This window comes from Cygnus atratus, chromosome 20 (genome assembly GCF_013377495.2).
Source record: "Cygnus atratus isolate AKBS03 ecotype Queensland, Australia chromosome 20, CAtr_DNAZoo_HiC_assembly, whole genome shotgun sequence".
Classification (NCBI taxonomy): Eukaryota; Metazoa; Chordata; class Aves; order Anseriformes; family Anatidae; genus Cygnus; species Cygnus atratus.
In genome coordinates this window covers 10,630,348-10,655,574 of record NC_066381.1, presented here as the reverse complement: position 1 = coordinate 10,655,574, position 25,227 = coordinate 10,630,348, and the positions used below count along the sequence as shown (strand labels likewise).

At 45.6% G+C, this 25,227-nt stretch overlaps 1 protein-coding gene across 10 annotated transcripts in view; it reads left to right on the top strand.

Annotated features, from left to right (window-relative positions):
• MSI2 (musashi RNA binding protein 2) overlaps positions 1 to 25,227 on the top strand; it is a 239,063-nt gene that overhangs the window by 73,025 nt on the left and 140,811 nt on the right. For all 10 annotated transcript variants that reach the window (XM_050714799.1, XM_035560906.2, XM_035560912.2 and 7 more), the window contains one exon: positions 5,941 to 6,033. In XM_050714799.1, the coding sequence (XP_050570756.1) occupies positions 5,941 to 6,033 (93 nt within the window). The remainder of the gene's footprint in view (positions 1 to 5,940; positions 6,034 to 25,227) is intronic.

Below are 25,227 nucleotides of genomic sequence, written 5' to 3'. Positions count from 1 at the left end.
TGAGGCATGCTCCCGAGGGCACGGTGGCAGCCACGCGGACTGCAGTGCTGCGGCTGAACCTGCCGGCCTTCCTGGGGCACACGGGAGCGTTAAGTTCGGCCGGAGGCAGGAAAGCAACCAGCAAAGGCACTGCCAGCATTGAGGCCTGATTTGCTTGTGGAACTGGCTCCGGCTGTCGATTCAGCCTGTCACAGAGAAATCACTTTGCTTGTTCTGCCTCCTGCTGATAGCAGAGACTTCAGGGGGAGGGAGCAACAAATCGCCAGTCAAAAAACAACCCTCAAAGTTAACAGCAAAACCAGAGACAGCCAAAAACTAGGAATACAGCAGGGACTCAGTTGAGTTTCATTTCTGAATGGTTTGGGAGAACACAACCCATCTGTATTTTCCACGGAAATCAAGGGAACTGATTTACCCCGCCGGGGATCTGTGCTGCTTGTTGGAATTAAAGAGCTCTTTCATTCCTGCCTACCTTGCTGTAGCTGGAGTAAGTTCTCACAGGATGACATTAGCTTACGCAGGGGTCAGGCACAAGGTATTTGCACTCGTTAAGTCTTGCTGAAATCCTATTTTGAATACTTAAGCATGTTGTACGTGGCACGTAAAGCCGTGCTGCCTTTGGACAGGATTGAGTTTCTCTTCCTCTTGGTGAGCTCGAGAGCCTAATATTTGCTAGCTTATGGTGCCACAGTACTGTAGACAAAATCTGTCCATCGTTTCTGAACCGTATAGTGGTTGATATATTGGGGAAGGGGATGGTTACTGGGGTGTACTCTCACTTCGTGAATGGAGAAGAGTTGACAGCTTTCAGTAAATGTTGCCTTTTTCGTGATGGGCTTTGTGTTATGTTTTAAAAGCTTTTTGGAAGTTGCTATGAGGATCCTGGAGACAAAAAAAAAAATAGAAAAGAAAAAGAAAACCTGGAGAACTCTTGCTTATGGTTTGTGTTCTGCCAAAGAAGCCTAGCACTTTAGTTAACAAGACCACTTCCCCTATTACATGAGTTACTGTTGTTGTTAACTAGAGTTAATGCTGTAGTTTGGATGTACAACACAATGGAGTATAAAATGCAGTTTAATATATATACCAAAGATGAGGTTTCCAATTACAAACCTATTTAGAAGGTAGATACATTAGAAATGATGAAAAGTCAAACGGCAGATGAGGTGAGCAAGCTGGAATACGCATGTACCCGCGCACACACTGTAGCACAAGGAGAGGAAAGTGTTCTGAAGAACAGTTATATATGCATAACTAGTTTAATCTGAAATGAATGCTAATTTCAGCAATTCATGGTGCAGATTCACTATTAGTACTTTAGTCCAATTCCACCATGCTGAGATGTTTAGGAGGTAAAGAATGGTGGGGAAATGATACTTAAAACCATTATATTTGACCTAAAGCCAAATAAGTAAGTCCTGTGTTAAAAACAAAGAGTGCCTTTGCTCATCTGAAAATAGTGGTGGGTACTTGTTGCCTGAGATTTTGAAATTCCTTGAATTCAGCCAAATATTTCATCAGCTTAAAATCCCCTTTATTCATTTAAATATTCACGATAATAAGACAGTTACAGTGGGGGGAGAAAAAACCACAAAACCAAGAAACTTAAAAATGGAGTTGGTATGCGAGGATATTGATGGACACTGAACTGGAGGCTCTAACTGCAAAACTGTGTGTTTCTTCATTTGTCCTTTATTGGTTGGTTTTATTTCATAAGATGTATTGACATGCTAGAATGGGACAGGATTTTTGCTTCCAGAGACTGTGCCATCAGCCTGTTGTTTAGAGATTTTCCTTGTATGCCCCAAACTGATCTAATTGTAACCTTAACCTTGCAAAAAAATGGCATTAAACCAGAAGAGCTGTCTTGATGAAGGACCGTGGCTTTTCCTGCTTCTGCACCAGCTGAAGTGTTTGCTCAGTTGCAGAACACAAAGGCAAATGTATTTCTCAAAAGCCAAGCCAATAAAGGGATTGTAACCTTGAGTGACTCTTTGCAGTTGTAGTCACATGTGTTTTGATTAACTGCAACACCAACACAGTATACAAACAAAGCAATTCTGCAGGTACTTGCAATTAACAGACTTTATAACCAACGTTAGATCTAACTCTCCCCTGTTGATTCCTGCTACAGTGAGAGAGACACCTTCGGTGTGCAGAGGCTCCTAAAACATTTATTATCTACATTTTGCACAGTCCTGCAACAGCAAATGATAGATATATTATACTGCAAATTAAAAACAAAGACAGGAAGCTGGCAGTGTGGTGGTTTCTGACTGACCTAGACCTCTTAGTGTCATTCATAAAACGCAGGTTTGTGATTGACTCTTGCAAATCACTTCCTGCTATCCCCATGCCGCATCACCACTGCGGGCAGCGAGCAGCTGGAGCTGCCGAGTGCCCTGCTTGCGGGAGCGCCCCGCCACCAGCAGCCTCCGGGCACTGGTGCTGAGTGTGCTCCAGGAAGTGGTGCAGAGCCGCAGTCACTTGCCTTGGAGGGGCTTGAGGGTGGGCACTCTTCCAGATTTCCTTTTTTTTTTTTTTTTCTGCTATAATTAAAAAAAATACTGGTAATGGTGGCAAACTGATGGCAAGGCGTGTTTTTCTTAGATATAGGCATAAATGTTTTTGTAAAATAGTAGGGGATTTGGGGATGTGCTAATTTATTTTCACAAATTTCACAAAAATTCACAAATGAGAAATTTTGATTTAAAAAAAACTAATTTTGAAAAGAAAAGCTCTTCAGTTAGTTCAGTTCTCTGTGCTCTGGTCATTTGTCATCGTTAATGTTTACTAAGCAATGTTAAGTGTACTTCAGTAAATACTTCTTAACCCTTTGTTCTTCCTCCCTGCAACAAGCACAGGTCTGGGGAGGTGACAGCGGAGGGAATCCCACGAGGCACGAGAGCACCCCTGACGGGACGCAGTAGGAGTCCGTTGGCCTCGGTGCCATGTCTCTGACTGTAGTCAGCAGCAGTACTGAGTGGGGGAATTAATGTGCTCTCCTTGTGTGCCCTTGCAGCTGGTAGCAGTGAAGGTTTTTGAGCTTCCTAGTCAATTATTTCACCCGTAGCTCCCTCAGAACTCTTGGGTGAACAGGTCCTGATGGTTGGATTAGCTTTAAGATCTCTTTCGCTGGTGATTCAGTGGCTCATGTCCAGAGCGGGTGTCCCTGGTGGAGTAAAACACCTGAGTTAGTGAACACCTTTTTTTTTTTTTTTTTTTTTCCAATAATCTTATGTTTTTTGAATGCTCCATGGTGTTTGGCTGGCATCGAAGGGCCGTTGCCATTAGCTGTTAGGCCAGCAGCGTGCGCGGCTCCTGGCTGCGCGGTGCCAAGCCCGGGGAGCCCTCAGGCTGGGGGCCTGCCCTCGCCTCGCAGCTCCCCTGTGTGGCTGTGGGGGCGGATTTGCAGGTTAGAGCAGGACTTGGAAGCTTCGTTTCCAGTTGGCCCGAGTCCCGCCGCACTCATCTAGCAATCGCAAATCGGTGGGGCCGTACCGGCACAGACAAGCCAGCCGCGCGGCAGCTTTCTGGCCGTGTTCCCCCACCGCGGGTGCCCCGAGTCGCGGCTCCGGGCCGAGCACGCGGCCTCTGTGCCGGGGCGAGAGGGCGGCACCGGCGCGTCCTGTCGGAGCGCGTCAGGGCAGGAGGAATTGCTAAAGCTACAAATTACGTGTATTCTTTTGCGGAGGGTAATGTGTGTAACAAAGCAATTGAACTGTCTCTTCAGGAAAACGTAGATTGTAAAAGCAGACTTAATTTTGTCCTTCACTTTTGTACCAAGGAGCTGGTTTCTGAAACCATTTCCCAGCTCGCAACACATCTCTAGGCATTAAAATGTTGTGAATTTGCTTGTCATTACCAATATTTTCCTGGACTGAAGCTATTGAAACAAAGTAGTCTGTCTGTCTTTTTTTTTAATCTTCAATCCTGCTTCTAACAGAAGTACCTCTTTCTTGGTCAAATATAAAAATGATGATAATTTCAAATATTGCTTTAGAATAATTGCTTTCCTCCCTCTTTTGTATGACAACAGAAGCTCAGCCTGATCTTAAATCAGATGCTGGCAGGCAGAGGGCTCTTGACAGCCCTGCAAAATCCTTTAGTTACAAGTCGGCTTTAGCCAATTCTTTATTTGTAAATGACAATTTTCTACAGAAAAATATATGCTTGGACTTCAATTTCGAGTCCTAGATTGCAGCCAGGAAAAAATAATTGAATTTTTACACCTTTTTTTTCTTTTCTTCCTAACTTAAAAAAAATAAAGTGAAGCTCTGTAAAGCGTGGTTAGGGGGCTGATTGAGGGAAGTATCTACCCTGGTTAATTTGAATGGCGGCGGAGACGGGAGTGATGTTTAATTTGTTCTGCGCTGAGAGAATTTGGGGCAACTCCAAGCTTTTTGTTCAGTGCCTCAGCTCCGTGAAGGCTTCGCTGGTAGCCGTGCACCCCGGCTTGTCACTATGGCTCCAGTCACATCACAAAGCCCGGCTGGGCCAGCGCCAGTTTGGGCAGCAGCACTGCTCCTGGCAGCCCGGGCTGATGGGGCTGCAGAGCCCGGCAGTGAGCTGCAGGCAGCCCCATGCGCCTCCGTCGCTGTCATAAAGTGCATCTCATCTGTACTAAAAATAAAAAGGTAAGAGAGGGAAGCAGGCCTAACCTCTGCATTGAGCAGCTGCAGCAGTGGCGTCCCCGGCCGGCTGCCCGGTGTCCTTCCCTTTTCACGGGTTCAGAATTTGCTGGCTGTTGTTCAGCCAAAGCCGGTCCTGCTTCTGGTGTTACGGGGTGTTTTTTCCCTTCAGTGTCTGCAAGTTGGCTCCTTCAGCCAGTTTCTGTCACACAGGAAACAAAATCAAGCATTTTAATATATGAATTTCTTACTGATGTGTTTGTTGGTTTCTTGAGTTAACATGCGATATTAACTTCAAAACATCTGTACAAGGTGGAGTAGTCTGCTAGGTGGCTGTTTCCTCCAGCTGGAAGGGCATTGCCTGCTGTGAGGTAGAGGCTTTCCCCTGGGTCCAGGCCTACGGGGATGGTGCCTGGCCCTTTGGAGTGTGTTGACAGCATTGCCCTGGATCTGCATTTGGTGTAAGGTGGCCCGCAGGGCACACAGGCTCTTTGGGATTGGCCCACCAGTGGCACCAGCTTCCCCGCTGCTGTTCTGTAGGTTCGGGTCCCTGGGCTGGGTCCTGTCTGTCCTAAAGGGTTATGGATAATGAGCCATCTGAAAGGACGTGCTCTGTAGGGAGTCCAGCATAATCCCTTCACGTTGTGTTTGAGTGGGAAGGGTCAGCAAGAAGAGCTGGGTGCTCAGCTGGGGTCTTGGGTAACACTCGGGGCAGGGCGATGTGGGGCCTGATCCGGCCCCTGGATGGTGGCGATACCACGCGTTTCAGCTGGAGCGCGGTCTGTGGCAGCTAGGGCACTGAGTCAGTGGCTCTTGCTGTCCCACCTCATGTGATTAGTTTTAAAGTGACTGTACCAAGTTCCTTTTAAACTGGCTTATGGAAACTTAATAACATAGCGCTTCAATTTGGTGTAATTGCCTTTTGCCAGCCAAGGAGCAGGCACTTTGTCTTTAGGAAAGAAGGGGGGGGAAAATGGCACGCCTTTTTGAGATGGTAGCTACGAGGATATGACACTTGGAATCCTTTTTCACTTATATTTGCATTGAGAAGCACAATAAAAATCATTTATTAAAAAAAAATATCCAGGGGCTAGAGTTGTTATTGAGTGCCTTTACTCAGCCATTTCTCAAATAAAAACAAAACAAGACAAAGAAAAAAGAAGTATCTAATCAAATAGAATCTGAATTGCTTTTGTAGAGAAATATTCTCATTAACTGGGCTAGGGATGGCATCTGACGAATATTTTTTTCCACATATTGTTTGAAATAATCTGGTTAAACCATATGCTTGTCTTGTAATTTCTTGCAGATGGTCACAAGAACAAAGAAAATATTTGTAGGTGGATTATCGGCTAATACAGTAGTGGAAGACGTAAAGCAATACTTTGAACAGTTTGGCAAGGTAAGTTCCTGCCCAAATGAGCACTGCATATTTTGAATTCTTCTTTTTTTTCCCTTTCTTTTTAAAGTGTGTTTTGAAAACCAAAAGCGCAGTGAGGCCTGTGCTCAAAGGAGGGCCAAATTTTCAATATAATTTCTCAAAGCCTATTTAAATTGGTTCTGGAATTCCTTTTGTTTGTTGCATATGAATGTGTACAGCATTGCCAACACTGTTTACCTTTATTAAAAAAAAATCATTGGGAGTTGAATTTGCGTATGTTCAGGAAGAATTTGACCCTTAGCTGAATGATTACACAGTTGTCTACTCCATAAAATCAGCCTTCTGTTTACTCCGATTCCGGTAGCTAAAAGAGCATATAGAGGTATTTGAGAGAGCTCATTAAGTTGTGGAAATGCCTGAAGGAACCATGTGAATAGCAAAAGTAATATGGAAGTCACTGGAATATCCTTTTCAATTCTTATTAAAAAACTCTTGAGCAACATTGTTGTGGAACTATATGTAGAATTCTGAAACCGTTAAAAAAAAAACACAACCAAAACAGAAAAACTCAGAAGTTCCTGGAAGGATTTAGTACTGTTTGAAGGAAACCTGAACCTTGCCAGAATATTATTGTCAGCAGTGAAGCTCCAGCTGGAGTTTGGTGCCACCCGCTTCCTTGGGGTGCCGTGTCCTCAAAGGTGGTGTTTCAGGACTGGGCTCTGTCATGTCAAAGTCCGTCTGGGCATTTTGCATCCCCAAGGCTTCTGGATGCCTGTTCACCTTCCAACGAGGTGAAGAGTTTGCACATGGAGACTCCTGTAAGCCCCCTCTCTGCAGAGGCAGTAGACCCAGAACCACGGCTGTGGTGGTGTAATGAGCTGTAGGTTGGCGTACTGGGGTGAGCTGATCCTCTGGAGTCAGGGCAGGACAGAGCACTTCTGTTCCTGGAGGCACAGAGCCTGAGGTCCCAGTGCTCCCAGTGGGCACTGAACTTTTTGTGCTGCACGCAGCTCTATTCCCGTCTTTCGGAGTGCATCAGCTGATGATTTAGATGCATGATTGCATGAGGACACAGCAGGCTATCCCAAAGCAAAGCAGCTCCCATTCCTTGTAGTTAGTTTATATTTCTTTTATCTGGCTCTGAAATGCCTTGGCCATGCAGTATTTTGTTGAGGGCTGAGGAGGGGAGTTTATAAACTGTTCCTGTGCTGGATTGATGGTTGTTTTGCAAGCCATTCATTTTATTTTCAATAATAATCTTCGATTCCGGCAGGATGTTTACAGCCTGCTGAGTCTTTTATTAAAGGATTACATGAGCTTTTGGATGTTTCTTGTGTAGTTACTTCTAATTGCAGAACTCCTCTAACCTGTATTTTTGAAGTTAATAATAGTTTCAATATAAGTGCTTTGCATATTGTCTGCATGCTCTCTTAATATAGCCTTTTTAATTTCACCATCTGGTAGTTTCATGTTTGCAGTTTTACAGTCCCTGAGAATGCAGACAACTGGGCTGCGTTTTTCAGTAGACTTGTGGTTCGGGATGCTTCAGTTCCTGCTTTTGTGATTTGCCTTTCTTGAGACAGCTTAAAGAGGTCAGACTTTCAATAGGCAGTGCTTTTGGAAAATGACATACTTTTTCAAGTGTCGTAAATTGAGGGCTAAAAAATAAAGGGGCTGAAAATAATTGTGCAAGTTGCGACCAAAGCTATAACCCTACCCCTAGCAGGAGAGATGAGGTATGTCCTGCTGAGGCTGCGTGGTCCAGTTGCTGGAGTTCAGCTACTGCAGGAGTTGGGGCTCACAGAGCTTGCCCCTGTGCTACCACATAGCATTTTCCAGTTTCATCCCTGTTTCATGCTGCTGTATGCTAGCTTGTGAAAAGGAGCTGAGTTTGAAGGTAGTGGCATTTTGGAGGAGAGGCTTTTTGGCTGTGTCGCTGTATCTCGACCTTGTGTGCAGGCATTCAAGTGCTCTCTGCTGTACTTTGTTGTTTGTCAGCTGAGACTGGTTTGGGGGGTGTTTTGAGGTGATGCTCTGGTTGTGAGAAGGTGCAGTGCTAGTTAATACCCCTAGGAATCGTGGACTTGTGGTCCAGCAAAATCAGAAGACTCATTAGCCCACTGCAGTGGGTGGGATTCTGATTCAGGTACAATGACCCTGGACTGGGCCTGCGGGACTGTGTAGGAGCTGCTTCCTTCTCCATGTCCGTTCCCCTTCCCGACCTTTCCTTGACTTGCTGGTTTAGGCTGCAGGCTCGTTGTGGCAGACTGATGACACATTTGTGCACTGCTTAGCACACAAGCCTCGCTCTCCCATCAAGCCATTACAATGCAAACAATGCATCAGGATCGATTGGCAAGGTTTGCGTTTGCTTAGCACTTTCTTAAAATAAAGACAATTGCATTACATAATTAACGTGTAGAAGAGCCGCCCATATTTGATAAGAACATCTCAGGTGACTTCCTCTTTGAAATGCTGAGCTTATTTATTGGTGTGGAAAAAATTGCTTAACTGCTGCTGTGCTTCTTGAAATCCTGTTTGTACTTGCTGCAGAGAAGAGCTTTGCAACCAGGGGAGGTCGTTTTGGTAACTTGAGGTAGCTCTTGAAATACTCTACGTGGTTAGAGCAGCTATCAGCTCTGGGGCCAAGCTGACTCACTAATTTAACTGGAGTTGGCAGGAAGGGCCCTAAAGTGTTGAATTTGAAACCGCTTCCTTTTGAAAAGTAAATGTCAGAACCTTTCTCTCCAGTAAAAAGAAAACTGCATTTAATAAACCCTCTTCCCTGACTTCACCAGTGAAAATGCCTGCCAGCTAGAACACCAAAATATGTGGTAATGATAACTCCTGAGACTTTTATCGTGAAGTTTCTGATATGATTGTTTTTTCTTTCTGTAAGGCCGAGATACGTGAGAATCCTTGCTTTCAATCAGCGAGGAAGGGAAGTCCCTTACTGCTGTAAGCTGTGGAGGAAGACTGGGAAAAATTACCTGAGTTAAAACCAAGAGGCTTAACAGAAGGAGTGCAGAACAGTGTAATTAAAAGCCTCGTGACTGCTGAACGCTTAGGGTTGGTAATGCTGAACATGTGGGGGCACACAGGCGCTGTAGCCCCCCCGAGAGGCTCGCAGCCCCTCTGCAGGAGGAGAGGAGGGGGCCAGGGCCTGGGGGAGCCACGGGATGCGCTGTGCCCTGGAGGGCGGCCCGCCTGGGAGGGTGCTCGGCGCTGCGGCCATTTCAGGGGGCTTGGGGAGCAAGGTGCGGCTGAGGGCGTGAGGAGGCTGAGCCAGCAAAGCAGCACTTTGAACAGTAACCCTTTCAAATCAGAGTAAAACAGTCGCTTCTGTGATCCACTGTTAACTTCAGTCAAAGATGTTTCAGACATTTTGGCAAACGTAATACATTCGCTGGCTGTGTTAACTAATCCAGGGTCCTCAGCATTGCTGGTGTGTGAAAAGCTGTCTGTTACAACCGAGTTTGAAAATGAGCGTAAATGAGAGGGTGCAGGCCGGCCAGCGGCGGCAGTGCTGGGGCTGCCGACCTGCCAGTGTCATGGCTTTCTGAAAGCGTAACCGAACGGTGCGCTCTGAGGTCAGGACGTGTCGGAGCATTTAAGGCTTCTGGTATTGTTAAAAAGTAAAGTAACAGCCTCCTAAAGCCTCACCCAGAGGACTGTGACCAGCAGAAGGCCCCTCGGCACCAGTGAAATGCCCTCTGTCAGGACGTGCACGTTCTGCACCTTTTGGGATGCAAGTGGGTGATGATAAGGGACTTGTTCGGTTCGGTTCTAGGTAACGCTCCCTGCATAGAGCTCCTGTGAAAGTAATGTAGTCCTTATTTTGCGACTTGCAATTATACTTCACATGGCGAACTGTGTAATTAGTTTGGAAGACTTATGCCTAGTCATTGGTTTATCCTAATCGGCTTTGGCTTTTCCCAACAACAAAGTGAGCTTATTTTCCTAAGCTGAAACAACTCTGCTCCCTTTGTTCCTGTCTTTTATTGTCTCATTCCTTTCATTCTGTTTTACTGCCAAAGTTTTGTTTCATTAGGCCTACAAGTCATTTCCAATCCAGTGGGCTGCTACAATGAGGCCTTTATACCTCAGCTGCCCTGGTTCCCATGTCCCTTTGGTCAGGAGCCAGCGCTTGCTGTCTGACACCACTTTAACCCCCTCGCTGCCCGCGCTGCCGCCTGCCCCGGGGCGGCCACGTCGCATCGAGGCCTTGGCGTGGTGCAGGCCGGGCCTGCAGCGTGGGCCAGAGCCCACCTGAGCTACGAGCGCCGAGCGATGGCCAGCGGCCACTCGTTGCTGCACGAACATGATGGGGCTCCGGGTACACTTTTTTTACCACACTGCTGAAATAGAATTCTGTTTAAGTCTTCCTCGTGAAGTAGTGCAGTCAGTCTTGCTGGGAAGTCTTTGAAATGGTGTGTTTCCAGCCCAATGGGAACAGAGTTGTGTTAAAGGTATGGGTCAGCTGTCTTGAACTATTTAGATCAGTCCAGATATGACTGTTCTGGTAGAAAAATCATGTTTTCTTGCGTTGTAGAGAATACATTTAATTTATACTTTTTGAAATAGAATAGTGGTTTTTAAAGGAGATGTGTGAAATATTTTGGTGGATTTTTTTACATACTGTTACTTTAAACTGCTAGAAAAGCAGTGCTAGTGTTGGTGGCTCCAGCTGTTTTACTTGCTCTCAAAGACTTGAAGTAGGTGCATTTGCTGTGTTTTCTTTAACAGCAATCCTAAAATGACTTGTGGGGAAGAGGGCAGTGGCATTTGCTTTTTATTTTAAAATTTCAAATGAAATTGGAACAGAGATGTATGCATTAATCTTGTTTTCTGTTCTGACTTGCCACGAGGTCCCTCAGACAAATTGTAGGCATGCTTCAACTTTGCTTGGAATATGTTGTTTCCTCACAAATGGATTTAAGATTTGGAGAATTTGAAGCAAGACAGGATTTTTGAGTTATCTCTCTGGATCTGAAATGTTTTATACAGTTGCTTGTTATTTCCTGTGAGACACAGAACAGACCAGGGGAATAATAATTTCTAGCTTCTGATGTTGTGTTTTTCTGCAAAACTGTTGTGCTTTTGAAAGATTGTAATTTTTCTAATCTCCCCCTTCTGTAGCCATGGCTTACGTTCTGGTTGCAGTTAACCAAGAGCAGTAACCAAGAGGAGAGCCGTTCCTAGCCCTGCCCCTGCCCCAGGCCTCCCTTAGCAGAGCCGTGGTGCTGGGTGCAAGAAAAGTAAAGCTGAAAGCAGCGAGGCTGCAAATAGCAAAACGTGAGGATGAGAATGTTCTCTTTCTGTTGTACAGCATTGTACCTTAAAACAAAGAGCAATACAAGTAAAGGACTGGTTTAACCTTTGAAAAAATAATCTGCTTTGAGTAATAGACAAAGTCCCTCTACTTTTTGTATTTAACTGTGCCGGGAGGGGAAGAGGGAAGGAGGTGTGATCCACACAGAGGATTTTAGCCTAATCAGGTGGTTTACATAACTTGCTTCCTACATGCTTTTCTCTCTGACAGCTGTGAAAATATAAATCAAGAAAACATGAGAGAAAACTCCTCCTTGTTTGGCAAGGCTGTCTGGGTGTGAACGAGTTAATGCGCTGTTGGAGTATTAAGCACTCCGGTGGTTTACTTTTCCCTGAGACCTTGAGCATGGCCTCTGAAGATGTTATTACAATAGAGTTGTTAGCATGAGAAAAGGTGGTTTGCTCGCCATGGGTTCATTTCAGGGGGGCTTGGAAGTCTGTGTGGAGCTGGGGCTAAGGCCAGAGTCAGGAGGTGCAAGGAATTTCGCTTGTCTGAAAGTGAAAGCTTAGTTAATTCAGACTTGACATACAGTTTGAATTGTATTGTTACATCTGTTGGACACTGATGTGTAGACTTAATGTTCAGTGGGATCCAGGGACGGTCATTCTAAAAGTATTTGCTTTGCAGAAAAGTAATGTTTTGATTTGACAAGGTGTTAGCCTCTCACATTTTCATTGCTGTATTTCCAGATTCAATATTTGTGAATTGGTTATGTTTTCTGAAATGTAAGGACAGATCGGGACTGTTATTTACATTCTCAGCTGCACTAGCCTGAGTTTTGAAACATTTTAATATGCTGTAAACCAGAGAATGTGTCGGCTTTATTTTCAGCTGCCGCTAATGGCACTGTTCTCTTCGGAGCAAACCTGAGCTCTAGGCCCGGTGATGAATAACTCTGAGGTCCTTACATTCTTCTTTCTATCAAAGCTACCTAGGTGTACTTTGGGAGAAGTTGCTTAATTTGATTCATTGCGACTCCTTAAAACAGAATGAGCAGCAGACAAACACGTCATTGTTTGCAGCCCTTGATAAGTTTGGAACAATGCAGAACGCAATCTGTGCAGGCTGTTCTGTTACGGCATTGCAGAGCAGCACTCAGCCTCGCTCGGGCTGCTGCCTCTGCCCTTCGCAGAGGCTTTAAAGTCCCAGTGTTCGTGGATTTCCTAATTCGAGTGTTACATCCGTGATACTATAAAGGATAATGAATATTCCTTTAATTTTTTTGCTTTGGCATGTCACAAAGGGATCTGGGATATAGTGGTCCCTCGTGGCCTAAGCACTTTTTATTATTTCTGCTCCCCTCCCACGCATGCTCTTTCCTTTCTTTTTTTTTTTTTTTAAACGAATCAAGAAACTTGATCGTTACTTAAAAAGAAGTCAGTGTTTTCATTCTCTCAATGAAAAGTTGTACACAGGAAGTCAGTTTTTAGGTGGTCTGTAATAAGACATGCTTTGTGGAAGTGGTTTTGTTATAAATTAGATGTTGGTTTCTACCTGAATTTTATGAAAAGAGGAAATGTTAAGGCAGGATTTGTGGGCACGGCAGCTGTATCAGAACACAGCAGAAGTTTAAAGCACAATTTTATTTCCTTTTTACTCTGGTTAAATGAAACGGCAAGGAAGCTTTTGTGCTGCAGCACTGTAACCCATGTGAGATTAGGTAATTGTGGTGGAGAGTCAGGGCCCCGAACATCTGTCTTCTGTTTCCCACTGTGCCACCCACTTGCCGTCTGACTTTGGGCAAGCTGTTTTATCTTGCCTTACATTTCCTTGCCTTTCTTACTTAGTAAGCTCTGAAGGGCGTGGGAAATGTAAATATGCCAACACTCATGTCACTCGCAGCCTTCAGCCGTGTGGACTCGATGAAGGCTGGAAGGAACACCCCGGTAGCGGTAGGAAGGGGCTGAGGCCGAGCTCTGTGCCGGCGGTACCGGAGCTGGCTCAGTGTCCGTGCCTGACAGCTGCTGCAGGTACGTGGGGCGGCTCTGCTGGAGCAGCAGCGCAAGCAGCCTCGCTCCCCCGAGCTGTAAGACAAGGGCTGCATCCTTTGTTTAAAATGTGTTTTTAAAGACAACAAGACAACCCTGTTATATCTTTTTTTTTTTTTTTTCTTTCCCATAAAGGCATGGCTGGTGCATTATGTTGTGCCTCACATACTTCAGTAATAATAGGGGAGCAGTTTTGATCCTGAGCTTGCAGGGCATGGTTCCGAAGCATACCGAGAGTCCAAATGAAATCCATGATTAATCAGGGGTGAGGCTTGGTGGAAGGAAGTTGTAAGAAAATACTCGTTAACTCCTCCAGCGTGCACGTGAATGCTTGTTTGCAGTGCGTAGATACCAATTTTGCAACTGACTCAAACCCATAAAGTTACCCTGTATCTTATCTGAGACCCCATGAAAGTTGATTTTTCATCCTTTCCTCTTCTGTTTTATAAAAACCTGATATAATATACCTAACAAGTTTAACTAACCATGTTTGCTAACCTATTCAAATTATCCCTGCGGTGGTCTTGGATTCATCCCCAGTGTGGGTGAGTGGGGCTGCAGATGCAGGACTTCTCTGGAAGGAAATGTTTGTTTTTATTGTGCTCGGGTAGCATCTCAGAGCCCTGTTCACGGAGCAGGGCCCATGGGGTTGGCCACTATGCAAAAAGACAACAGCAAGATGAACTCTGCCCCAGCCAGCTGCATCTAAAGCAAGAGAGAGTGGTGTTAAACTGCAGCAGTAGGAGTGACGTAAGATTTTCTTTGGTAGGTATTTCTAACATATGCTGTGAAATTGCATCAGATTCCGCTGTGGTACTTGAAGTGCAGCCTCTCGGACTTTCCGAGAAGGTGTTTCTGAACGTAGATGCTGCTCCTAACATGTGTGGAACTGATAGCCTGTCTCCAGAACATGACTTCTGGGGGTGCCAAAGCTTTGCCTTGGGAAAACTTGTGTTTTAACATTAGTTCACTGAAGGAAATGTAGCAGCAGTTGTTTGAAACTATGGTGTAATTGAAGCTTGCACTACACTGCCCACAAATTTGGGGTAGGTTCATGAGCGAAGTGAGTTAGTTAAAACATGGATTAGACAGCAAGTTTTTGAGTGCTGTCATGCTGCACAATACATCGATATTGAGTGGTACGATGTGAAATGGGAGGATTTTTTAAATGCAGCTTTAAGGCTGCGTGCTTCAGAAAAGGGGTTTCAAAAATACCTATGAGGAACTTCCTACAGATTGTTCCAAGTGTGGAAAGAGCCCATGTTGCTGATGGAGGTAATGATGTTTTCCATGTGGAAACGAGGCGCCGTAATCCCTCCCTTGGGAGCGTTCAGCAGGCTGGGTGCAGGCAGGGCCCCGGGGAGCCAGCCCTGCTGCCACCAGCCGCCTGGAGCAGTGGTCCCGGCCCCGTCGTGCACCCTGTGCTAATTGCTAGGGAAGTGCTGGTTTTGATCCGCATCTTGATTTGTAAAGATTTGTTATTATTTTTCTGATGGAAAATGGGTTTTAAGTGGGGGATTTTGTGCTGAGCCTTCCGGTCCTTGTTTTGTTTGTATTCTTGTTCTTTTTAAAATGTATTTCTATGATTTTCCATCACAGTGGTAAATAAATAAATAAATAATCAAGATTTTCCAGTCTGTCCTACAAGTGAAATAACAGAATTTTGTTCACACATGCAATACTGAGGTATTACTGGTTTAATTAAACTCATGCTAGTTCTGCAGAGGTAGAAGATGAAATTCATTTGACACCCATCTTACACATGTTTGCCTCTAAGGGAATTTGGTATTTGTTTTTCTAGGGAAAAATGTGGCTGGGCTTATTTTGGTAGAAGTGGAGTAGTAACCAAGTACTGGTAGATCGATTAACTTGAGTCCCGTCAATAACCATACAGTATGGTGTAACAATATGTGCCAGTCGTGTGAGAGATGTGTGTATTTATACTGCGTGATGCAGTACATGTATTTATAAATACATCTTTGGAATTGGGGACAAGGGCAAAGTAGCTCAAATGAAGAGCCAATTAAGATAATCTAAGCAGAATGAGGATTAGCTCCCTCTTAATCTGAAGGATACCTAAAATGCATGTGGCCAGTTTAGATCAAACAAATGTTTGTCTCTGTCAGGGACATTCACAAGAGCTTTTGGGTGAATTGGAATTCAGAATGGTGTTTTTAGTTTAATGTCCAGGGCAAAATGTTTTTGAAATAGCGATCTGGGCTGTGATGGGTGCTGCTGGCAGGATGTATCACAGGCTCTTTGCTCTCATGTCCTCGTGTGGAGGTTTGAAGAGAGTTAGGATACACCGTAATGAAATGATTGCTCATATAAAATGAGTTCACACTTACAGTTTTTCTTTTCATGAAAAACTGAAAGCACCAGCAAGTCTGTCGGAGAAGTTCTACGTATTTTCTTTTTAAAATGGTTGCAGTGCCCACCCTGACCTTTGCTGTTACTCCCGATCCTGCGAAAGGGAGCTCTCAAAGGAGCCGGTAACACGTTCGCGTGCCACCAGGTGGTAGTGGCAGTGAGATTACATAAATCTGAGCAAATACAGCATGTCTAAGATCACACCTGGAGCATCTATTTATTTTAACGCTAGCGTTATAAACTGCGGGCCCCCGATTTGGGTCTGCGGTGCTGAGCGTCAGCGTGCTGCAGCGGTGTGTCGGCAGCCAGGCGGGCAGCAGACCCCGCTGCAGCGATGCCCCGTGCCTGCGGAGGCGGCTCTGCGAGCGGTGACTTTCCGAGGGAAGGTCCCTGCGCTGACTCTGTTGCTCTGCCCAGCGCTTTAGCGAGTTCAGATTGGTGCCGTGTTAATTGCCAGGACGGGGAGGGTGGGAGCAGATTTCACCAGGGGCAATGGAAGAGATCCAGTGAATTTCCACTCTGTTTCCCCGCTTGGCAAACCAGCACTTACTGTCACTTTGCATAAATAGGTTTATTTCAGAGGGTCAGCCGTCACCACTCCCCCTCTTCCCCTCCCGGCCCGCCCTCCCCTGAAGGATAGGAGGCCGACGAGCATTTAATTTCCCCAGCAGCAGGTGCTTGTCATCCATCTGAAGATAGCTGCCAACATCTGGTGCAATTGCCTCAGCAAACGCAGTAACAAGGCGGCCTGCAGTTCAAACGCAGAGAGAGCATTGCCTCTTTAATGATAACAAGCTGTTGGCTTCCCCTCTGAGATGAATTCATCTCACAGATGTTTGTCTAGTTTTGGCAATCTTATCACTATAGCTTTGGTGATTATGCTCAACTGGAGACTATTACTATAAAAGAAGTTTGAACTTGTTCCATTTTTGCATTATTTATTTATTTATTCATTTATTTCTTTGCTTTCTGGATATAATTTGTATCAACAACTGTAATGTTGGTCTCATTACCCAAGTACCCTTACTTTTTTTTATTGCATCTGCTGAACAGTAGCTCGCTACTTGACATTCACCACTGTTGAATGTCTTTCAGCCACGCTGACATTTTTAACATTCCCCATCAACAGCTTTGTGGTTTGAACCCTCTATTTAACACTACATTTTCTGGGATTACTTGGCGCTCATTCTGTCTGCTCTCCCTAATAACTGCAATATACTTCCTATTTCTACCAAGCACGAGTCGCCAAGAATATTCTGGATACTTGCTTTTGGACGGTAGTGCTCTGGTGACCTTGGCAGGGGTTTGTAATGAGAACATGCGATCATCTTCATTTTTACATCTTGAATGTTTCCAGTCTCAGTGTGATTGTACGAAACGTAGACCTGCAGGCGGAAGGCTTCGGCGCTCGTTTGCTATTGTTTGCTTTCCTAACGTGCCTTTTTTGTTGTTTTGTTTTTAAGGAGACATTTTCTCCTGAGCATGTGGAATTTAGTTCTGGTAAATAGGGTCTATTTTTGGAAACATGCTTATGAATAGGTGACTCATGCCTGAATGAAGATGTGTCACTGTTGGTGGGGACGCCACATATATAATTTCTTAGTCTATAAATAGATGTCTGTCCAAGTATTGGTGACATGGTGATGCTTCGCACCGACTCTTTAGCTGCAGAGTAGGTTCTGAGGAGAGTGTTTAGAGTGTCAATCTCTCCTGCTAGAGCAATCATTTCTGCTGATGTTTAAGGAATCGACATCGATAGCTTTGTAAAATGCTGTAAGTACTTGAATTGGCACAGTGGAAATCAGGATTCAAGTACAGTCTCAAACCGCTATCACGGGGTGTGTTTGTAGTGTTTCTCTCCATTTTACAGGTGGAGAAACTGAGTTGGGGAGTTCAGATACTTGTCCAAGGCCGTGGGTATCACCTGTAGGTCCCTGAAATTCAGAAACTCACGTCTGCTCATTTCATGCATACGCTCATCTGTCGCTTGGGGAGATTTTAAACTAAACTTTTGGAATTACAGATCACCATGATCTTCAAATACAGGAAACAGCAGTTCCTTCTTCCCGTCCTCACTAATCCTAAGCTGGTTACGTGCTGTTGGTGTTTGCTCAACACCATCTACCCACCAGCACAGCACATATGGTTTAATGTCTTTCTCTTTTTTTCTGCTCCTGCTGTAGTTACAGTATTATTAAAAATCCATTAAATTTTAATGTACATCATAAAGTATGTGCTCCTGTGAATGTGGGCACAGATAATTATTTCTGATGAATAAACCAAGAGGACAAGTATGTAAGAAGTTCATCCTGCAGCTTTCAATTTTCATTATATACATCTCCTGCAGGGGCAATCGGTGTGATGTTGCAGCTGGTTGTTTCTGTGGCCTGGCTCTCCCTAGAGATGGTTGATGACAATGCAAATTTCAACTAGCAGAAGTGCCAGTGTTTTGTGGACCTATTTGTAGATGGATGGTTTACCAGGGAAAGTAACCCTCTGGAAGGTAGAGGACATGAAGAGCACTGCAATGCTGAGCAACTTTCTCAGAGTTTGTGTTCGTTACGTATCAGCTTTGTGGAATCTGGAAAGTAACCCAATTATTTCTCATTAAAACAACCCAGAGTCTGGGAACAAGCAAGGTATCATTGCTAAATCACCACCAGGAAACTAGGGAAGCTCTTCTTGGTTTCCAGAGCCTGAAGTAGGCAAGGGAATCATTAAAAATAATGCATTACGGTGTCCATAAAGTTTCATGCAGTATGTAATAGTCCATAGGGGCCTCACCTAGTTTTCCATATATGATACATACGTAATGGTTACAGCTTCTCATTAAGCTTCCCATAACACTGAATATACTTCTCTTTAACACGTCCTTCTGGCTTCACATTATTTGCCAAGCATTTCCTAATAAGCAGGAACTTAAATATTTATTTTGCTTGCCTCGTCCCCTCCAGGCTAAAGAAGTTGTTGCCCTCTCTTCTCTGTTGAACTTCCTATTCGTGAATGTTCTGGGCACAATCCAGTAGCCAAAAGGACGTTGCTAGGATTCTCCTGCTCTGGTTTTAAGAATCCCCTTGGTATTTCTTGGTTTGAGAGCATACCTGCACCTAGGGAATTAGCCTTGGTGTAGCCTGTAAGCTCTCGCAGGGACCTTGATCTTCACTAAGGGCTAGGTGCCACTGCTATCCTAAATCAGGAAGCAGAACTAGCCCAAGGAGTCTGGAGATCACACCAAAACCCTTGTACCATAGGTTTGTTTGCGTGTGGGTGTTTTATGTTAAAACTGCTCAGGTCTCGATGGATCCTCTGCGGTCACTCGCTTGCTTCTTGGCCTGGATGACACCTCGCAGCACCTCGCTCTGCTGATGGCATACGGTTCAGAGAAGTTCATACTAGAAAAGATGATGGTTTGAGATGATGTGGTCTGCAATGAGTCCAGGAGGAAAGAGAAGGACAGAGTGATGACTGTGCTGGGACCAAGGTTTAGGCGTTTGGCTTTGTGGATGTGGCACTGATTTGCAGTGTTACTGTGGTATCATTCAGATCCCCACCTGAAATCTGGGACTAATAGTGTGGCTTTCCTATTGCTGCCTTAACTGCCGGCTCTTCCGAGAGGCAGTGAGCGTGTCTGCGTGCAGCACCTTGCCCTGACCTTGATCAAAGTCATAGCGCTGCTGTGATACCAAATAATGACAAATAAATTCACCTTTGTACAGTTTAGTCTCACAGGCTTTGTTCCTTCATCCCCGATCCTCCCTGTGAAGGATTTTGTTTACTTTTCCTGAAATGGAAGAGGCCCTGTTACAGGGTCCTCTTTCAAAAATAAACCTTTAAAAAGGAAAATAAAAGAAGGAACAAAAATCAGACCTCGTCTGATAAAACAGAGCCGATACTGATCTTGAGTTCAAGGCAACTTGAAACAGAGGTCTGTTTAAGTGCAACACAAACTCTTCCATTTCTGGATGGTTTGAGACCCCCCTCCTGTCTGTCCTGTACTTTCTGAAAACAAACAAACAAGAAAGAGAACTGCAGTAAAATTCTAGAAGTCGCAAATATTGATTTGTTTTTCTTTCGCCATTGCCTCCAATTAGTTTTATGCTCAGAAGTTCACAAAGTCAGTTAGGTGCTTTGGAAAAACTGTCTTTCATTTGACCTTCTGACTGTATTTTGACTTTAAGAAAGTAAGAATATCTTGTAAAGACTGGGTTGTGTTACTTCCAAGCCCAGCAGCAGACTGTCGAGTTGGGAGAAAGAAAAGGAGAGGGAGGGAGAGGCAGTCTGGCCTGCTATCTAAGGGGGGCGTCGAGTTGTCGTCGCAGCCCCCTGCACGCTGTACTCCCGCTGCCGGCTGCGCTTCGGGCGCGCAGCTCCGGCTGTCGGTCTGTCGTATTTATTTACTTAGTGGTCTCTTGAAATTTCTTATTCCTGTGTGGAGCTTTGAAAGCCCGCCTGTCAAAATGGAAGTGAGCTATCGATAGTCAGCAACGTGGGAGTGAGCTGCTCTGGCTGTTTGTGAAATCTGGATTCATTTACTTGATGGACTCTTTAGGCTGCAGTGACTCCAGAGGAGCCCATCGTGTCAAAAGAAAAGAGCTGTAGAGATTAAATACCCGGCAATCGCTAAAGCAAGTGAATCAACACAAACATCGCTCCGTCTTCGCGCTCTGACTCCCTGGAATGTGACCTTGTCTTTGATGCTGCGGGCTCCCAGCATCAGTCAGAGCGGGCGCGCTGTCGGAGCGGCCGCCTGGCGCAGGGGAAGGGCGTCCCGCTGCTGCCGTGACCTTGTCTCCGTGCAGGACCCTGCCCGGCCCGGGGAGAGGAAGGGGGCTGGAGCGTCTCCTTCAGCAAGGAGTTCGCCTTGCTTCTCCTGCAGACGGAGGATTGTGGTGGATTCTTATTAGTGAAGCCAAAATCGGCAGTCCGGGTTGTACCTGGAGGAAGATGCCCTTTCCTTCGAATCACAGAACCACAGAGTGGCTCGGGTTGGAAGGGAGCTTAAAGATCATGTAGGTACAACACCCTTCCGTGGGCAGGGATGCAAGAGCTTTGGTGCTCTTTGAGGTCTGGCGGCACCCTGTGTAGCATCCTCCGCTCTCCCGGGGATAAAACGGGGAGGCTGACGGTGTCTTTGAGGCTCCATAGTGCCAGTGGCCAGGCCGAGCCAGAGGATAAGCTCAGCACTTCCATTGCTGGAAACGGAGCTCGAGAATAGACCCATGAGTGGCTGTGGCATGACGAACGAATTGGGTCGTGCATGGGAGCACACAAATTGCAGTCAGGGTGGGCTTCTTCAGGCCCCAACGCTGCAGCTGTTGAGAGCTGCCCGGTACAAGGTGTGAGGCTTCGTGGCTTGCGTTAGTGTGCAAGCAGGCCTCGAGTCCCGTTCACTTAAATACCTTGCTGACACCAGTGGGCTCGTCTTCAAAAGCCCTTGCAGTTTGTGGTGATGGTTCTGAAGCAGTAAATATTGACTGTTCCCTGCTCCAGAGTGGCTGCGGAGGCTGAATGAGAACCTCGGTAATGCCAGAGCCTCACCTGGTTCGTCAGTAATTAGGAGAGGGGTTCCTGGGGAAATGTGACCCTTTTGTTTTGTTGACTAATAGGTCACACTTCTCATTTCTGCTTTTCCGTTTAAGTGGATAGGTTTATAGATTATTCCTTGACCTAAAAATTTGCTCCATAAAACGTACAGGAGGTGCAAAAACCTGAGACTGCATCTTTTGGGACCAGAGGCTTGCTTTCGACCTCTATTTACATGGTGTAAATCAAACCGTGGTAGAGTTGTGAAAATAGGACAGGCTGACACTTGCGTCAGGGGCTATTTGGCCGTATCGCAGTAGTAATGCTGGGCAAAAATGCTAATACGCGGTACGATTTTGCCGTGGCCACTGGTGATAAGGGAAGTGCTCTAAAAATAAAAGAATTGGAGATAATTGATGATTTCAGCCAGATTGTTCGTGGATGTTAACTGGCAAAACTTTGTGAGATGAGAGGATCCGTGCTGATTTACACCCACCTTGTGTGAATGGATGTGGTCCAGACGTCAGCAGTGCCGAGAGCTGCACTGATTTACACGAGCTGCGAATCGGACGCTGGAAAAAGGCGTGCTCTTCAAAGGAAAGGTCTGCCCGTGCTCTTTTGAGTCTCGTTCTTCTCTGTGCTGTTGTGGCCTCTGCAAACAGGAGTTGGTAACGCGGATCTGTGCGTGGATGCGGCAGCAGCCCCGCGCAGTACAGCCTGCGTGCGCTTGTGTGCTTGTAGCACGGGAAGAAATCCGTTCATTTGCTTGTAGTGCTACTGAAATATTAATGCAGAACAAATCATCCAGGTTAAGCTGAACATCAGACTGAAAAGAGAGAAATGGTGTGTGATGGTATCAGTGGTTTGTAAAGGGAAATGTTTGCCTCCCCTGTGATTGGATGTGTTTGGCAGAGTTCTGCGTGTTGCATGGGCAGAAGGATCCTCAGTAGCCAGGACATGTAAGTGGCTAAAATTTCAGTCTCCAACCCTTCGCCAGGTTCCCAGGAGCTCAGGTGAAATGGGAGAAGGAGCTTCACCATTTTGCATCATCTGTGACTGATTTGGAGGGTATATGGAAAACATTAACTGCTCTTCAGACTGTTTGAAGTAGTTATTTTACCCACATGGTAAATATAGGAGACATCCGTAGCAGCCTGCTAGTAATAATAATACTTATATGGCACTTACATTTTCAGACTGCTGTCCAAGTAGTTGCTGATGTGTCTTGTCTTTTGCAGCAATGTGTAGTTAAACTTGAAGGATATTGGCCTGAATTTGTGGCAGTTTATCAGCAGTGTCTGTGGGCGAATTCCTTTTCTGCTGTTTGGTACTATGGAAGTAAACTGATTTCTCCCGTGTCTTGACATTGATTCCAGTCTTTCATCATGGTAGTGAAAAAGATGATCTTTAAGCTGAATGGAGAAGAGAGATGTCTCTCTGCCTATTGCACTACAAAAAAGATGAGCACAGCTTTACAGAAAACGGATGCTCCTTTTTCCAGCCTATAGCATGTAAATGAACTGAGATGTGAGAAGGAGCTTGCTTTTTCCGTGGCACAGCCTTGCTGACTTCTATGCACATTCTGGCTCGGTGTGTACTTTGCGTGCTCCAGCGTGGCTGACAGCAGCTGCAGTGTGCAGTGTTTCCTGCTAGTTTGGGTAAAATTCCCCTTGTTCTGCCTGCTGGACCTCTGGGTCCGTGGGATGTGTCATGGCATTAATCCTGGGCTGTGCTGGCTAAACCTTTGTCTGTGTTTCCTTTGTAGCAGTGGGATGGGGCAGGGCAGGGGCAGGCAGCACGCTGACATTGCGTGAGGTTTGGGTGGGAGGGGTTGGCTGCACCCACCCGTGCCTCGTTGGTGCGGGGAAGGAGAGGGGCCCGTCCTGTGCCGTGCCCTGCTTGTCTGTCCCTCGGGAGTGCGGGGACAGCCACTGAGACTGCCGTGTGTCTCTCTTACATAATGTCTCCAAGGATATTTTTTTTTTCCTTTAAAGGTATTTCCAAAGAGCATTGGTGCAGGCAGAGGGAATAGGTTTGCACACCTGCCCGCAATTAAGTAGTTTGCTTTTATGTTCCTTAATCTTTTATGACAGTCGCAAGGACAGTATGTGTAATGAGAAATTGTCATTAAGCCAAGTGCATAATGCTCATGAATGAAATGCTCCACACCCAGCCGCACTTCCCATTTGTTAAGTGTCTTGTGCAGGTACGATCCCGGGGTGTTGAAACAGCAGCGCCCGGGGGCTGGCACGAGGCAAGAAATGGAGTGTGGAGACACAGGTGCTAGGGGATGGCTTTTGGGAGGGGTAAAGGGAAGGAAGAAAACATCCTTAATGGAAGGGACCGCGGGAGAGAGAGCTAAGTTCTTAGAAAGAGGACCTTGCAAAGCATGCACAGCTGACGTGAAAAAGTAATTAAAAGGAAAACCCTAATGGGACATTAGGGGGAGATGCAGCTGGAACTTGAATAAGCAAATGTAAAGAGGGAATTAAGTTTGTAAGCTTTCCTCTAAGGAACTGATGGGGAAAATATGGCAACAACTTCTGCTGATGCAAATCAGCATTGAGTCCGTTGCTGAAGAGCCCTAGCTTGTGAGTCTGGCACGCTGTATGCTTGCTAGTCCTGAACCTTGAAAACCACGGGGAAAGAGGATGTGGCATTTTGCAGAGGTGATGTGAAGGACATTTTATTCCAAAGCAAAAGATACTGCCTTTAAAAATGAAGTGAAAGTGGTGGTCGTGTGGTTTGCCTGGGGCAAACTGGTAGTTTGTAATAAATAATATTAATTTAAGTGTATAATGCTTTAAATTATCTAGATAATTTAATGTATGTGATTTTTAAACAGTAATTCATCAGCTCTGATCTTAGGGGAAAAAAGAACACAAAAAACAGAACCACAGACAAAAAACTTCCAAGTAATATTAGCACTTCTGTTTTACTGTGGAGAGTAATCTACAGCAGAGACATTTATTTTTAGATATGAAGAATTTGCATGTGTGTTTCCAGATGTATTCTTAGACTTTGTACTGCTTAAAATTCAGCTACCACAGTATGTAGATCCGAATTTTCTTTTCTGTAACATTTTGTCTCTGCCACTGTGGATATCTTTTTTCTTCTTTCCTTTTTTTCTCCTTTTTCCTTTTTTTTTTTTTCCCAGCAGAGTGTGGAGGGGGGTGTTGATGATTAAGGCAGCCCGTAAGTCTCTTAGCTTCCTCTGAACTTTACTCCCTCTGCGAGGAATGACCTATTTAGATGAGGCCCTTTGATGCAGCGGGAAGGTCAGGTGAGGTCAGAGCCGTGGCCGTGCCAGAAGTCCCACAGATGCAGGAAGCGAAGAACTTTTGGAGGATGCGGCTGAACAGGCAGTTATTTCAGTGTGTTCTTTCTCTGTGTGTGCATTTGTTCTCTCACTAAATTCCTGAAACAGAGAGGGACGGATCCTCAGCACAGCCCAACCGTAACGCCTCTGTGTTTCCCGGGCAGGTAGGGTCCCTGCCCGCAGCGGCTGGAGGAAGGGAAGCACAGAGGGTGGAGAGCTGCGGTGAGCACAGCAGCAGAGCTGGATTCCTTCTTTCTTTGAGACCCTGCTTGGTGAATTGCTCAGCTCTTGTGCAGACACCTACAAGTTGAAACCCTGCCTCCCTAACTTCTCCTTCACAGGCCTGTCTCTGTCCTTACAGCTTGTTGTTTGGAGGAGGGCTCTAGGCAGATGTGTTAAATCCTCCAGCCTTTTTTAATTTTTCTAATTGCCGTGTGGAAGAAAGGGGAGGAGGGAAGAATGCTCCTTTTGGCTTGGATGTCCCAAAGTAAAATCCCAGCTGAACAGCTTAAAATAGATGGTCAGCTGGTTGCTAGGGCTGGAGCCAGCCTGGAGAGCGAGGCATCTGTCCCCCAGGAATGCTGCGTGGTCATCAGGCCGGATAAATTAGGACTAGTTCTGGTCTGTTTGCGCAAGAAACAGACTGTACTGAGGATGGGGAGCTGCCCTAAAAGTCAGCATCC